Source organism: Danio aesculapii, chromosome 1 (genome assembly GCF_903798145.1).
Source record: "Danio aesculapii chromosome 1, fDanAes4.1, whole genome shotgun sequence".
Taxonomy (NCBI): Eukaryota; Metazoa; Chordata; class Actinopteri; order Cypriniformes; family Danionidae; genus Danio; species Danio aesculapii.
This window is the reverse complement of record NC_079435.1, coordinates 51,235,069-51,251,315: the sequence shown is the minus strand read 5'-3', so window position 1 is coordinate 51,251,315 and position 16,247 is coordinate 51,235,069. Positions and strand designations below refer to the sequence as shown.

The window sequence follows — 16,247 nt, the reverse complement described above, 5'->3', positions numbered from 1 at the left end:
AGCGTCATGCAGAGAATTCTTGGAAAGTCGATTAACTGTTATTTACTGTATATATTACAAAATCTTACTGTGGTTAACAGATATTTACTGTAGCATTTTTACAGTTTTTTTTACCATTGAAATCACAGACATTTGTTTATTACACCTGAGGTTAGGCATAAAACAAACTTATTGTCTAAGCTGTGTGTGAAATGTAAATCTGACACCAAAAACAATGAAACAAGGACACCTAAACTAATAGTCTATGTTTCATTCTCTGTTCCTTCCATTGATTCTTCATTAATTGTATTGCTCATTGAATATCAGCATTATTTCTGTTCATTTAAAAGACAGTTGCTCTGCTGGAGCAGGATCTGTATTCAGAAACACTTCGGTTCTTCCTCCACCATTTTTTATTTATTTATTTTTAGTTGCAGATCATCACATGCATAAACAATCTCAAATCATCATTAATGACTTTTCTGTGACATGACAAACTGATATATAATGAATTATTGGTACACACTGTATATATGTAATATAGAAATTCATGGATGGTTTTGAAAAAAGAGAAATAAAGAAAGAGTTGCTTCAATATTTAACCGCATGGACATCAATAGCACAATCAATAGCAGAAACTGTAAATATTACTTATTATATTTTATATTTTTAAATGACCTAAATACCTAAGATTAATACAATATATTAGTTTTAGAATATAAGCAGTATATTTACAGAGTTTGTCAGATGCAAATGATCAATTATCTTACTTTAAAGGCCATGGAAAACCCTATACATCACAATAAAAGTGAAACTATTGAACCTACACATATAGATCTGAGAATAGTGATGATTTTAGAAGAAAGTCAAATGGCATCTCTTCATTTTAAAGAGCCAATAGAATGGAAAAGACTACTGCATGGTCTTCTTCGACAGTAGATTTATATAGAATTTTAACTGTCCAATTGGTCATCCACATAGTCATTGGCAATGCTTATAATCTTGTGCAATGCATCCAAAATTAGAATATCGATTGTAGCATCAGTGGAACGTTCCTTATGGTAGTTTTTCACAGGATAAATGCAGTCCACAGTAACTCCCAGTCTAACAGAGCACTCCTCTATCTGTAAAAGAGCAACTTAGTTACTGTATAGTTTTAGTTATTACTGCATGTAGAAGCCAGAAAACAAAAGGACAGTACAATCTGTAGACTCTCTGAAAACAAAATGGTGTCATAAAAGTGCTTTTGGCCAATTTGAAAATCATTTTTCTTTTAAAACTAATTGTGTAGGCTTACCCAATCAATAAAATTAAAGTTTAGTTTAATTTAATAGTATTATTCTTGCTTGACAAAGTGAATATAAACAAATTGTAAACTGTAATGAAAACAAAGTAAACCAGAAACATTTGAAAATCACCCCCTATATGCTCCTTGTTCACTATTCCCTACATTAGTCCACTACTATAGTCCACTTGATAGAGTAAATGAGAATAAGTGAGTGAATTTGAGCCTTCACCAGAACGGATGATAGTGCTATTTTGTTTGTGCTTTGCTAGTTGATAAATACCTCAGATGAATTAGATTTTAAACTTCTTGGTCCTTGTGATAGTTATTAACAGCAAGTATTTTGATTTGTATTGTGTATACAAATGTTACTTTAATTAAATAATAGTTTTATTTTGAAACTCCGCTATGGAGGCCATCTTGTGGTCAGATGCAGAAATTCACCGTAGATATTTACATTAGATGTCGCCTATGCTGTTGTTGTCTAATGGAAGGAATGTGTCAGGGTAGCATTTTAGTACAGGGTAGCACTTCTTTGAAATGAGTGTGGGACCAAGGTGCAGTGGAGGACTGGCCATTTAGAGCCATAGATATATAAACACATACATACATCTATGATCGAGAATTTTTTAAATTACGAAAATTATTATTTTACATCACTTTTTTATATCGATGGATAAGTGAACGCAAGGGGACTGCCGACAAAGAGCATGTGTTTGTGCGTAGGGAAATGTATTATCTTCCCTCTCTGTTATATTTGATCTAATACTCGTCTTGAAACAAACCCTCTCTCCTGCATTTACTTCTGAAGGGAGCGATTCGTTTGTGAATGAATCTCCGTTGTGAACGACTCTTGTGAACAATCGATATCCATGTGTCTCAATATGCGCATTCACCTTTCTGATCTAAATCAGAACTATCAGTGCATTATGGGTGTTGAGTGTAGATTGGTTGTAGCTACACTCCTTGTTGCTGTGCATCGTAAGATTGACCGAATGCACTTTAGAATGTCCACTATGGCTTTGGACACCACTAAAATGGTTGCTCCCTAGTGCAATATTAAAGAGTAAACTGGTGATTTACAGATACAGCCAAGGAAAATATTAACATACATTTAACAATTCCATATAATAAGACATCAAGCTCTTTTGGAATTCACTTTTTTATAAATACACAAATAAAATGTTTAATCACCTTGAATGTCTTTTAGATTTACCTTAAGAAGGTTATAGATAATTTAGGCTCTGATTATGAAATTAACAACAAAAAATATATACTAAAGGGCATAGTAAACAGAAGCCAACAGAAAAGAGTCTAGATCTGAAAAACAGGCACAAAAATAATGACACAGAGATTATATACAACAGAACAGAAAATAACTGAGAGATAAATGCAAAACAGTAAAACAGCAAAGGAAATGAAATACTCAAGAAACACAAACCTTCTCCTTAATTTTCTTGCTTGTGTAGATCTTCTGAAGATTGTTTTTAACTAGTGGACATACTTCATCCACTTTGGTCATTATAATGACTTGAGGAATGCCTGCGGTACAATAAAAACTGATTATATATTTTCCATTGTGGAGTTAAATCACATGAACTGTTTACAATTAGTTCTCATTATGGGGTAGCCACCATGACATTGCCAATTCACTGCTTTGCAATAGTTGTGCATGTGTCACTTTTTGGAAAGCTGTTTACTGTGCACCAAATATGGTATTTAAATGAACATACAGAGACATTCTACCATGTATGACTCACCCAGGTCCTTAGCTTTCCTTCGAACGTCTCTCATTTGCCTCATTATTTTTTCATCAAATAAAGAAATTGTGTTAGCAGGAAGAACAGCCACCAGACAGTGAATCCTGTCTTTCAACACAGGGTTTCTTTTATACTTGTTGTCGTCTTCTGTAATGGATCTTACTGGGTTAAACTAAAGAAAAAAAAACAAACAAAACACAAAACAGGCACTTCATAAACTAATCGAATGTGCTGCAATAACAAAAATAAGAACAGATCCTCCAACTAATGTTGCATAATGCTTAAGGTCTAACATTTCTCAGAGTCTAAAACACAGATTCAGTGATTACAGCACATTAGATGTAAAAATTCTCCATGCTCTCTATCACTGACATGCCAAATTCCTCAGATTCAATAACTTTAACTGTAAAACTGTAATTCCCCAACGTCCTAAGCTGTCTATAAAACATGCATGACTGATGTTTCTGACATTATATATATATATATATATATTATAAATATATACACTATTGCTGTATATATAAACTGTAATGCAAACATGTAAGACTTTTTGATTAAATCACTTACAAAATAACCATCGCTGATATGGCCGTTTAATAATTTGACGATGTCATCACTCTGTATTCCGTTAACTTGATCATGAATACCAGCGATGTCAGTAAACGTGAAAGGAAAGTAAGAGTCAGGTCCATCCTTCCTCACTTTGTATGTTTTGCTCTGGGAAATAAAACACAAAAATGTGTGAGGGTTTGCTTTAAAGCTTTGTTTGTTCTGTAGGACAATCATAATTAAAGTATTTAAAATAATTTTTGTTAATAATTACTATCAATATTTGTTATGGAAATTATATGTATCATTTTACTAACATGGTTTTCATATAATACAACTATATATTTATTCGTTCATTCATTTTCATTTGGCTTAGTCCCTTTATTTATCAGGTGGTGCCACAGTGGAATGAACTGCCAACTTATCCAACATGTTTTACACAGCGGATACCTTTTCAGCTGCAACCCAGCACTGGGAAATACTCATGCACACATACACCAAGGCCAATTTAGTTTATTCAATTCACCTGTACCACATGTCTTTGGACTAGTGGGGGAAACCGGTGCACCCAGAGGAAACCCACGCAAGCACAGGAGAACATGCAAACTCCACACAGAAATGCCAACTGACCCAGCCGGGACTCGAACCAGTGACCTTCTTGCTGTGAGGTGACAGTGCTAACCACTGAGCCACCGTGTCGCCCTACTATAAAATCAATTTTACATTTAAACTGAGGTTTTCAACTTTTTACCTGTAAAGTGAAGCTTCGCTCAACTTCTAAAGCGTTCGCCAGGGCTCTAGTAGTGATGCGTCTCTGCAAAACACTATTCACAGAGTTGAAGAAGCTTGATTTTCCAGCACCTTGTGGTCCATGCAGAAGAATTCTCACAGTGTCGACCTCTGAACGCTCAGGCTTGAAGTTGGTTACCATATTCAAAAGGTTTTGCCCATCCTCACTAGAAAGGAAGGTTAAATGGGGTGGTTGGAGCATTTTGTAAGAATAACTCAGATTTACATTATACACTCTCAGTAATAAAGGTTCAAAAGCTGTCACTGGGGTGATACCTTTTCACACGTCCACATTGGCAAGATTCTGTCGCAAGGACAGCTCTGAACTTTTATTTTTGATGCAAAAAATAAATAAAACATAGAAGAAACTTGAAGCTAACTTGTAAGCATAAAACCATTTGACAAAAAACCTCAAAATGTTTCAGATGTAGAGTGATTCTGCCAGAAACATCTCCACCTCTCCCCCTGACCAATTATTTGATCCAAAATTGATTATTGATTATAAGCATGCATTTCCTTTTTGGACTAGTTTGCTACACAACACTAACCTCCAGTTCAAGGTCCTCCAGGCGCTTTCTAACACTGTTGAAAAAAGAAAATAATTTACATTTTTCATTGATTTTCTATTTTTAATAATTTGGTTATTGATAACATTTTCAAGATGATATAACGCTAAGTTCTGTTTCAACAGGGAAATCATTGATTACCTTGAGGAGGAGGAGGAGGAGGAGGAGGAGGAGGAGGAGGACCAAAAAAATAGTTTTTTACACCATAAAATAACCACATCCCTGCAATGTCCTTGTCCTTTTGAAAGAGATATGATAAAATATTGGTTAGCTGAATCCTATTAAAGAGCCATATTATATGTTAAAGGTCTGTGACACTTCTGTGGTTGTTTTTTCTCAATGTTTCCTCTCCTCCCACTTTAAACACCTTAGAGATAGCTGCTCTGTGCCTCTATGACACTGTGGACTCGGCCGATGAATGCTTTAAGAGATTTTACTCACATTTTTGAACAGCATAATCATGAAAAGTACAGATGTTTTTCGATGTCAACGTTTAAGATAAAAAAAATAATATATATTTAAAACAAAACCCTTTTCATTAGTAATTTAATCTACTTTTTTCATTTTCATATGTAAATGTTTACATTCTTAATTACACATTTTAAAGACATGCAATCAGCAGTATTTTTTAATTTTATATTGATAACTGAACCAGCAGCAGTGTGATGACAGTAATAACATAAACTAAACCACAATTAAAGAGACTTGTGGTACATTTTGTTATGCTGCATTTTGTCCATCATCATAGCATTTAAACATTTTACTTGAATCTTGTTTGTAATATCCTAAATTTGAAAAACATGGTCAATGTGTAACACTGCCCTATGATAGCTCTGAATTGCATATTACAATTTACATTTTACTGTTATTATATTATTTTATTATTTCTGTTATAGTTTACAGTTTTATCAGTAAGTTCTACATGCCTGTGTGTGTTTTGATTGTGCTCAGTTTCTAAAAACAACACCTCATTTATCCAGTAACCAATTGATTGAATTTCAGGGCTACACTTACAGTTTTGGTTTCTCTTGATAACTGATAACTTGATAACTGATGGTACCTCTGTGGTCCTGTGAATTTCCAAGTGGGTATTAAATTAACTTTAAACAAATGAGACAACTAAAAACTTTTTTTTGGTTCTGTCAGCTGATTTACTGGAATCATTAGCAGGATAATTCATCATAATTTATAAGACCAAAATTTCAGACAAGAGCTTTCACAAAAACAGATAGGCTTAGTCAGCGAGGTGACAAGATCTAGGCCGGAATGGTATGATAAGCATGAAACTTACTGTAGATCCAGCTTAATTGTACTAATCTCACTCACTCAAAAGCAGTGAGAAAAAATCTAACTCAGAGTCTCTGTTGTTGAGGAGTGCTGAAACTTTATTTTTATGTATGCTTTTCTTGCAATCAGAAAGCAGCACAGCTGAAAGTTTTGTTTGAGCTCAACTGTACAGACATGAGTTTACGTTTCATTCAGCCTGAGATTTATTTGTTTTTATTGGAAATCCAGTAAAAGGTAAAGTAACTTAAAAATCCCGCAAAGTGCATTGAAATGTAAATTGTTTTATTCAATGTTTTACATAATCTTAACCAAACCATGAAGAGAGAGTGGGACATGTATGTCCTCCCTTTAAAAAAAACAGCCAATAGTGTTTTGTTTAATCACCGCTCTGCCAGTGAGAGTGATTTAGCTAAAGCGCATCAAATTAAAGGGGGCGGGGCATATCAGATACTAGAGAGCATTTGATTGGTCACGATTTGATGAGAAACTGAAGTATGAGGTGACAAATAAAACCGTTGATCCATTTAGGCAGAAGAGACAAACTACAAGTTTTACATGTTTATATCAGTTTTATTTCTTCTAAACATCAATTTTGTCACTGTTTTGGAGCACACTCGATTATAGATATCCTTAAAACTAAGACTACTGACTCTAACATCTACAAAAGTTATTTTAATTTAATGGGACCTTTAATAAGGTAAAATAGCATAATATGTTTTTTTAAAAAGTACCAATCAACTCTAACAATATTTAGCAATTTAACAGTTTTACTGTATTTATGATCAAATAAATGCAGCCAGAATACACTGTAAAAAAATCTGTTATTTTAATAATGGCCGGTAAATTACAGACATTTACCGTAAAATAACAAACGGTAAATTACAGAAATTTCTGTAATTTATATATTTATTTATTTTATCTGAAAAATGAAAACATCTATATTAATGTACTTCGACAGACATTAACTGTTTATATTCACCCACCCTGTATATATATAGATATATATGACAATTACGTTTGCGTGCAGTACTGTTATCTAAAATGTTAGAAAACTTTTCTGTTAACTTTCTTACTGTAGCCTAGCACAGTATATTAGTATAGTTACACCAATTTGAAATGCTAACAGTATAAATAATTTTCATTTTCAATACATTATCCTCTTTTTCTTCCATCCTGACTCTGCACATTCTGTTTAACTCCACGTATACAGTACATTAAGCTTTATGTTTACGAGTAAAACTGCATTCTGTGTGTCATACATACCTCAAGATGTCAAAATAGATGCCCTTTATTATAAAATACTTGAGAGTATGCTTTATAATTTGCAAGTTATTATCCCCTTATCGTATACTGTTCTCTTATATGTATGAGTAGTTACTGTAGAAATACTCTGTAGTTTCAAATAGGTACACGGTAAATTCTGTAAATGGTTACATACCTTGCGGGCTGTAATCTAAAGTATTACCAAAATGTCTTACATTTACATCTATAGTTAACCTCGCAGAGTTGAGTCTTACCTTCTAGGCAGCTTGAGAGAGTGAAAGGCTTTCCAAAAGCACACCTGTAACTGACTGAATTTACTTTCAGTTTTAAAAATAGGCAGGACAGAAAGAGACACTTAATGATAACCCTGTCCTAAAAGAACTGATATCCCGCTCTAAAGGACTGATAGCCTCACCCTAAAGGACTAATTGCCCCACCCTAAAGTACCATGTAGGGAAGGTTATGGTTTTTGATTAAAAAAAATAATTATGCAAATTAATTTTTACATTTTGATTTCATGCCGACTTTAAAGGGCATCTGTGATGCAAAATCAACTTTTAAACAGAACTAAGTGTAGGTATAGTGTGTCCACTGTCATATTGGAGTCTCTGGGATTAAAAGATCTGTTCCAACTCTGTGATCAGCTGCACCTCAAGAATGAGTTTTACAAGTTTAAACTGAAACTCTGAAACTAGTCTGAAACTTTACAGACACATTCTGGTGACACCAAAGATTTACATCTTACATCTTGTAAAAGGGGTAAAACAGGAGCCCTTTAACTTTAGCTTTTAGAGCCTCTTTATTGTTTTGAATGTATTGATTCAAGTTTGATTAGGAAGAGTTTGACAATGTCTATTGGTGATGTGCCTCAAGGGACAGGGTTGGGAAGCACTTCTTCCACAATCTGTTTTAATGTTTATGGGGAAAAACTTTGACAGACATGAAATGTTTATTTTCACCCACCCTGTTTAAAATTAAGAAGGCACACCAACAATACACAATTTACTTTCAGTTTTGAAAATAAACAGTGCTGTGAAAAAGTCGTAGGCCAGTAACATTTTCACCAGCCAAAATGGTTTAAAGTCATTTTTTTCATTCTTTTTGGTGTAGTGTGTCAGTAGGAAATATCAATTTACATTTCCAAACATTAATTTTAACTTTAATAATCCAGTGTGATTTTTGAATTAAAAGTCTGATAGCAGCCAGTGCACCTCACAGAGGTCTGCTCATCCAGTCCATAGAAAGACATAAAGAAACAATATCAGAATCAGAATATAGAGATATTTCCCACTGACACACTACACCAAATAAAAATGACAAAAAGTGAAAAACAACAACAACAAAATATATGTCAGACATGTCAGATTACATTATGTGCATAAAGATAATTCATAGTCTAAGATGGTTCATCACAGTTTACTGAGTTTTATCAAAATATAGAAATCTTTATTCACAACTTAGTGATTTTTTTTCCATAAAATATATTGTATCCATATTCAGAATATTAACTCCAGTTTAGATGTCTACATTACCAACTGCTTTTGTTGAACATCTCTAAGTTGTTATATCACCTCATATGATATGATATGAGAGAAGTAGAACAGTCACCAGACAGTGAAGCGTGTCATTGACATCAACTGATACCAAATAAATACAATGACTCATCTGTTTTTAAATTCAAATTTGCAATTACAAATTATAATTACAGCGGTTCATTCCGCTGTGGTGACTCCTGATTAATAAAGGGACTAAGCCAAAAAGAAATTATAATTACAATTCAATCAACCCAAGATTTTTTTAAACTGAAATATGTAAATATACAGTAATATTACAGTATTTATTTATATTTCACATAAAAAAAACAAGCTAGACAGGTTAAGAATAGTTTATAAATCATTTTGTTTAAAGGTTGAAATGTTGTTGGTATACTGTATGAAACACTCAAATTATTTAGCTGTTTTAAAACTTCATGAAATAAATAAGGAAAACTTTAGTCCTGCTTTTGTTTATAAAAATTAATGTTGTACAACCAGGACATCTCATATCACAATCAGTGTCCCATTGTGTTGTGAACCAAGCTCATAACTGTCGTTTCCAGTGCCCGAATTGAAGTACACGACAACTTCAGGAGACACACCCTGTGTTTGGCCTTGTTATGTTCAGTCCAGAACGTATCGTCCGAGCTGCAGTGATGTTATTTACGTGACTTCCCAGTGTAGCTCTGTGTGGTCTTTGTTCACTATGCAAATCAGAAGTCAGTGTTTTACCTACATTTGCAACTTTGCTACAAGGGGAAATAACACTCTGTTAACGGAACAAAGAAGAAAGAATACATAACCATGACATGACATAACAGATATTTTTTACACAGCGGATGCCCTTCCAGCTGCAACCTAGTACTAAGAAACACCCATACACACTCATTCACACACATACACTACGGCCAATTTAGTTTATTCAATTCACCTATAGCGCATGTCTTTAGACTGTGGCGGACACCAGAGGACCCAGAGGAAACCTACACCAACAGGGAGAAACCATGCAAACTCCACACAGAAATGCCAACTGATCCAGCCAGGACTCGTGCTAGTGACCTTTTGCTGTGAGGCAACAGTGCTAACCACTAAGCCACCATGTCGCCAAAATTTTAATTATGTTTTCAATTGTTTCAAAAAGCAGATTATTAATAATAATTGACCTAAATAAATTATATTTGTTTACACACTGACATTACGAAAGCAGATTTGGTTTATTGTACAACATGTATTTTAAACAGTTTGCTTTCTCACTGTTTTTCATAGTGACCTACTTTATGTCTGGATTGTTTAGGTACACTATTCAGTCTAGGTTATCTTTGAGGGTTTTTTGGGCTTGCTTTTCCCCTCCAAAATGTTGCTAAAAAATGGTGGCTGAGATTTTCTTTCTTTTTTATTGTTTGTCTTATTCCTGTAATGAAGTTGCATACATGTAAGTTTATTTAAGCTGAAATTGGTGAGGCATTATTCTGCATTTTTGTCTTCTGTTATTGCGAATGACATCTGGCAACAATCTCTTAAGCACAGAGAAAGTCTAAACTGGTTTTAGGCTCACATCTTAGGTGACATCTTGGGTGTTACTGATAAAGCTAAAGATTATGTCAGAAATGCAAAATAATTATGACATTTTGACATGTTAAACGTGGCAGATTGCATAATTTTTTCAGTTTCATCTTTTTCTTGCTGCTCTATCATTGCACTCAATTTAGGTAACTTAATAGAAGGATACATGTAAAAATATATTACTTTTAATCTTTGTAGCAGAGAATATCAAACTATAAAAATTGATATGATATGATATATATAATATAATAGTAATGGTGTAAAAACTTTTAAATGTGCAACTGTAACATTGCAGGACTTTATTAACGTTTTACTTTCCCTACATTGACTCACACTTACAATACTGCATTTTTTCTTTTATTCAACCACAATCTAAAAAATAAATAAATACAATCTTTGCAGGTTGTAAAATGTAATTACTCTATAAACCTCATTGTTTTATTTGTCATTTTATTGTTGATTATATTCTGAAAAATGACATACAGTATATCTGATAAACTAGTTTTCATGTCTATTAAAATGAGTACGATGAAACAATATTATCACATAATTATCATATTATTGGTCATTTTTATGTAAGTTTGTAATCAACTTTGACAAGAATGCGACACTTAAAGTTATTGTGCAACAAAACGTACCATCAAACATGAAGTATTTCAGCATTGGGTGTTATTTACCTAATAAGGACCGGTTGGTTAAAATAAGCATTCATTGGTGTTTCAGCCATCAGTTGCACACATTTATGACTAAGCGAATAAGTGTATATAAAGCTTGAGCAATAATCTGAATACTACACCAAACACTATTGAATCTACAGAATCGAGCTGAATCTACCAGGTATGAGTTTCTGTTGTATTTCCATTCTTAGTGTTATTCATGCACATATTAATTTACAATAATGCTGCAATTTTACAATACAATAATTTTACAGGATCTGGTCAAGATGTGGATTTCTGCAGCATTCCTTCTTTTTGCATTGGCTGTAAATGGAGTCAACTCTGATGGTAATTGAAGAAAATATTTGATATTTTGTTAATTTTGTAGTTTTTAGTTGTTATAACTGCAGAGATGTGGATGTCTGTAGTTTCTTTAATGAAAGTTATTACATTCACAAAACTGATCATTCAGTCGATAATAATCTCTCATTTTTATTCAATCTTCTTGAATAAAGTTCCAAACATTAGTCGAAGATGCCCCGCCGGCTGGGAGAAATTTGGATCACAATGCTTTAAGTTTTTCAATGAATATAAAACATGGGCTGAGGCTGAGGTAAGATGAAAATTAAGTTTTAAATAATAAATAAATAAATAATTTACAGCGGTTTTAAGGTTTAAAATCTAATACTGTTTTTCTCCCTTAATATCTTTTTTTTCAAATATCTTTTTCAAAGTACACTATAACTGGGCAACATATAATTGGGATTGTTAAATTCAGGAGAACTTTAAAGACACTTTACTTTTATACAATATGTTTGCGAGTGTGTGTGGGTGGGTGTTGTTATACAGTGTATTGTTATACTGTGTTCAGCATATATAAGTACCCCCTAACATAACTCTGTTTTAAGTTCATTTCTTTAATAGGAAGCAATACAATATTATATTTGTGCATATACTTTAGATTAGTCAGTACTGAAGCCAAATCTGGAGCTTATCTAACAAAATAACTTACGATAACGGAGAAAAAAATTGTACACCAAAATTTATATATTATAGAAAAATATGAAATACAAATTTTAAAAAAGAGGAAATATCAAGAGAAGCAAAAACATTTAATATTTAGCTGAAATTTTGTAGGTTGTAAATATTTTTTGCAATGTTCTGCTTGAGTTTAATGGTATTATCTTTCAATTTCTAAATATGTTTGGTGACTAAATATTATTTTAATAAATATATGTCTTTTGCTCAAATGCACCAAAATATATTACCAATATTCACTGAGGAATGGATACAAATATTCATTTTCAACATGGGGTGTACTCAATTGTGCTGAGGACTGTATAACCACACAAAAATACAATGACACTGTAAATCAATGCAATCTGCAAATGGAATGTCTCTTTACCAAAGATACCGTTTATTAATCCAATGCATTTTAAACCCCCTTCTCTACACAGAAACAGTGTGTTGACCTCGGAGGAAACCTAGCATCCATCCAGAGTGAAGTCACTCACAATTTTCTTTTAGCTTATTTGAAAAGACAAGAAAAAGGCATCACCCGGACCTGGATTGGCGCTCATGATGCAACTCAGGTAGCTGATTTTTTTATTTCCTGTTAAATATGAATCAAATCAGATTATTGTAAAATGTGAAGCATTGATGAAATGAAATGAGCAGCAATTGTAGCTGTGTTTTATACATATTATACACACAAGTAAGTTGACTAGGTTGCTTTAAAAAAAGTTAGTTATTACTAATTAAAATGATTCAAATTGTATTTAAATGACGTCTCTAATTACTTTGTCTGAAAATAACTTATTCATTCATTCATTTATTCATTCATTTTCTTTTTGGCTTAGTCCCTTTATTGATCTGGGGTTGCCTCAGCCGAATGAACCACAAACTTATCCAGCATATGTTTTACACAGCGGATGCCCTTCCAGCTGCAACCCATCACAACCCAAAACTCATACATACTCATTCACACACATACACTATGGCCAATTTAGCTTACCCAATTAACCATTACCACATGTTTGAGACTTGTGGGGAAAGCCGGAGCACCCAGAGGAAACCCACGCCAACACGGGGTGAACATGCAAACTACACACAGAAATGTCAATTGACCCAGCAAAGGCTAGCCACTGCGCCACCGTGTGCCCAAATAACTTATTTACTTAGTTAATTTAATTACTTTACTCACTCACTTTCCTTCCGTTTATCAGGGGTTTATCAGGGGTCGCCACAGAGGAATGAACCACCAATAACTCTGGCATATGTTTTATATACCAACTGTCAAACAGTAAATTTTAGATTCGATTATAAAAATAACACTTAAAGTTTAATTAATGTAGGTATCAAAACACAAAGGCAACAATTTTAATCGCACATACTTACACTGGTGAAATGGGGGAAGAAACTGATTCATGATCCACTGATCCTTGTTCTGACAGTCTTTACCGATCCTTCCTTTAACAAACTGAGAAAGTCTTCTGTGTAAGCAGGTAGTTTCCAGAGGCTCTCGATCTGCTCAAGGCTAGGCTATATGCTAAGGTTTCATCTTTGGGTGAACTGTCAATAATCTCCATCTGCACAGCGTGACTTCATTCTACCGGTGTCTGTGTGTGTCTCTGTGTGTGTGTGTGTGTGTGTGTGTGTGTGTGTGTGTGACTTTTTTCTGTTAGTGGGCGGAGCCGCAGGTTTCAAATCTCCCGGGCTTGCGCGTGCAACTACTTGTGTTTCGTAGCTGCGTCATCGCGAAACACCTAATAACTCGTTATCAAGACGACTCGTTTGAAGCACTATGAGTCGACTCTTTTATAGATGAATCAATAGTTTTAAACACTGTACACTTACAGATTTAAGCCTTAGCTGGATATTTCACTTCAATTAGAGCTGTGTGACACACTACATGGAAGGGCATTTTCAAAAAGCCATAATATGGGCTCTTTAAAATTGTCCTAAAACAAGAATGGTTGTTGGTGAAAAGTTGTAGGACAAGTTTGACGAAAGGTTTTTTAACAGTTCAAATCTTGACTATTGTATAGCTACTATAGTCAGATTTAAGGTAAATATAAGCATAATAATAAAAGACAGCAATTAAAGGTATCAGATGGAAGTAGCGACATGTGGGGCTATGCATACCTTCAGCAGTGTAAATACTGTTTTTCAGGTGGACATCTGGTTCTGGAGTGACGGATCAAAGTTTGAATACAGTGCCTGGCATTCTGGAGAGCCAAATAATGGAGGAAATGCCGAAAGATGCGCTGAGATGGGCTTTGGGGGTAATAATATACTTGTTGTTAATACTTGTAAACATTTTACATCCATATTTAAACATAATGAACTATTATGTATCGTTTAATCTCCACAGATGAGCTGCGCTGGAATGACGCACGTTGCGAAACTCGTCTCAATTTCATCTGTTACAGATCGGCCAGAATTACTATGTAATCATTCATTTGACTGATAAGGTCAAATCTTATGACAGTCCATCTCAGACGAAGTCCTCAAAAATAGCCGATTGTTACAGATTCATCATGCAAAAATAAAATTCTTATCATAAAATGTATATTTTGGTGTGTCGCCTTTAATCGGCCAATCTCTTCAAAACAAAACTTGTACTAATTACATGAAGTAGTGACAGCATCTACCAGCAGAGGGAACTGCTAACCTGCCTTTTAGCCTACTGACTCCAAGACTAAAGGGACAGTTCACCCAAAAATGAAAATCTGTCACCATTTATGCCTCATTCACATTATCAGTGACTTTGTAACTGCCTGTAGCTCTGGGTGGCGACTCACTGCAGTGCAGATCTGTGTAGGTCTACAGCAAGGAAAATGGACCCTTTTCACAAGACTGTTATGACGCGTTTAACGGTTATCATAATCTTAAATTCTTGAAAGTTGTGAGTATTTTGATTTGTAAAAAAACATATGAACATTTACGTGCATTTATGTATGAATTATATATCATCTTTGCATCAAATTACAAAAAACGATTGACCGCTTATGCGAGGTGCTAGTAATGCAGCGTCCATAGGGCTGAGAGTAAATCTGACATTCTCTCTTCTGACTGCCGTCATCAGTTGCACACTATTTTTTTTCTTTTTTCTTAATGTCTTGAGAACACCATCATCCAGTTTTTCTTTTATTATTTCCGCAAATAGGATCGTAAAAAATTATTTGTTGGGCTCTACCATTCACTGCGCTCTAAGTTTACCCAAACATGATTCCTTCCACTACTGAGAAACCCAGAAATGTGAAAAGGGTCTATACAACCAGACTCTGAGAGAACTGAGAGAGGATCACGTGAGCTTTACTGCTGCTCCTATTGGCTGTTGCTCAAGATTGTCGTCTTCATTTGCATAAGGTTGAAGGATTCTCAACTTTGTCACATCATCACTCGAAACGGCCACCTTGTTGCCAAGGGTTGCTGTCGCTCACGTAGACAGAGGTTGCCGTAAGTCACTTACTCTGTTGAAATGAACGGTCACTTGTTGCTTTGCCACTGCGAGTTGCTCGTAGTGTGAATGAGGTTTTACTCACAGTCATGATATGAGTTTCTTTCTTCTGTTGAATATAAAAGAAGATATTTTGAAGAATGTTAAAGTAACCAAACAGTGCGATAGCCGTTGACTTCCATAGTAGGATAAAAAATAGTGGAAGTCAAAGTAACCAATTGTGGTATTTTGAATAATGTTGATTACCACAGAATTGGTTACTTTGACTTTCATAGTAGGAGAAAAAACAGTAGTTAGAAGTAAAAGTATCAACATAAAGTTATCAACATTAATCAAAATATCTTCTTTTATGTTCAACAGAAGAAATATACTCATAGGTTTAGACCAACTTGAGGGTGAGTAGATGACAGAATTTACATGTGCTGTGAATGACAAACCATTCATTCATTCATTTACCTTTGGCTTAGTCCCTTTATTCATCAGGGGTTGCCACAGTGGAATGAACTACCAACTTATCCCCTATATGTTTTACACAGCGGATGCCCTTCCAATT

At 34.2% G+C, this 16,247-nt stretch overlaps 2 protein-coding genes across 2 annotated transcripts; one reads left to right on the top strand and one right to left on the bottom strand.

Annotated features, from left to right (window-relative positions):
- Positions 1-7,844, bottom strand: LOC130219279 (interferon-induced protein 44-like). Its single transcript, XM_056451656.1, has 8 exons — positions 7,733-7,844; positions 5,070-5,166; positions 4,911-4,944; positions 4,325-4,529; positions 3,592-3,741; positions 3,025-3,196; positions 2,706-2,806; positions 1-1,103 (listed from the first exon to the last, which is right to left on the bottom strand). The coding sequence occupies exons 2-8, from the start codon at positions 5,146-5,148 to the stop codon at positions 933-935; spliced, it is 912 nt and encodes a 303-aa protein (XP_056307631.1). The 5' UTR covers positions 5,149-5,166; positions 7,733-7,844; the 3' UTR covers positions 1-932.
- A 3,480-nt stretch (positions 7,845-11,324) lies between these two features.
- Positions 11,325-14,803, top strand: LOC130219187 (ladderlectin-like). The gene is made up of 6 exons (XM_056451534.1): positions 11,325-11,413; positions 11,508-11,580; positions 11,748-11,845; positions 12,690-12,824; positions 14,405-14,516; positions 14,606-14,803. Exons 2-6 carry the CDS (start codon positions 11,520-11,522, stop codon positions 14,683-14,685), a joined length of 486 nt encoding a protein of 161 aa, XP_056307509.1. The 5' UTR covers positions 11,325-11,413; positions 11,508-11,519; the 3' UTR covers positions 14,686-14,803.
- Positions 14,804-16,247: the final 1,444 nt, after the last annotated feature.

Coding starts and splice junctions, on each gene's coding strand:
- LOC130219279 (XM_056451656.1), bottom strand. CDS start 5,148: ATGTGGTTATTTTATGGTGTAAAAAACTATTTTTTTGGTCCTCCTCCT. Junction 4,945..5,069: donor TCCTCCTCCTCCTCCTCAAG/GTAATCAATGAT, acceptor TTTTTTCAACAG/TGTTAGAAAGCGCCTGGAGG. Junction 4,530..4,910: donor TGGAGGACCTTGAACTGGAG/GTTAGTGTTGTG, acceptor CTTCCTTTCTAG/TGAGGATGGGCAAAACCTTT.
- LOC130219187 (XM_056451534.1), top strand. CDS start 11,520: ATGTGGATTTCTGCAGCATTCCTTCTTTTTGCATTGGCTGTAAATGGA. Junction 11,581..11,747: donor AAATGGAGTCAACTCTGATG/GTAATTGAAGAA, acceptor TCTTGAATAAAG/TTCCAAACATTAGTCGAAGA. Junction 12,825..14,404: donor GCGCTCATGATGCAACTCAG/GTAGCTGATTTT, acceptor ACTGTTTTTCAG/GTGGACATCTGGTTCTGGAG.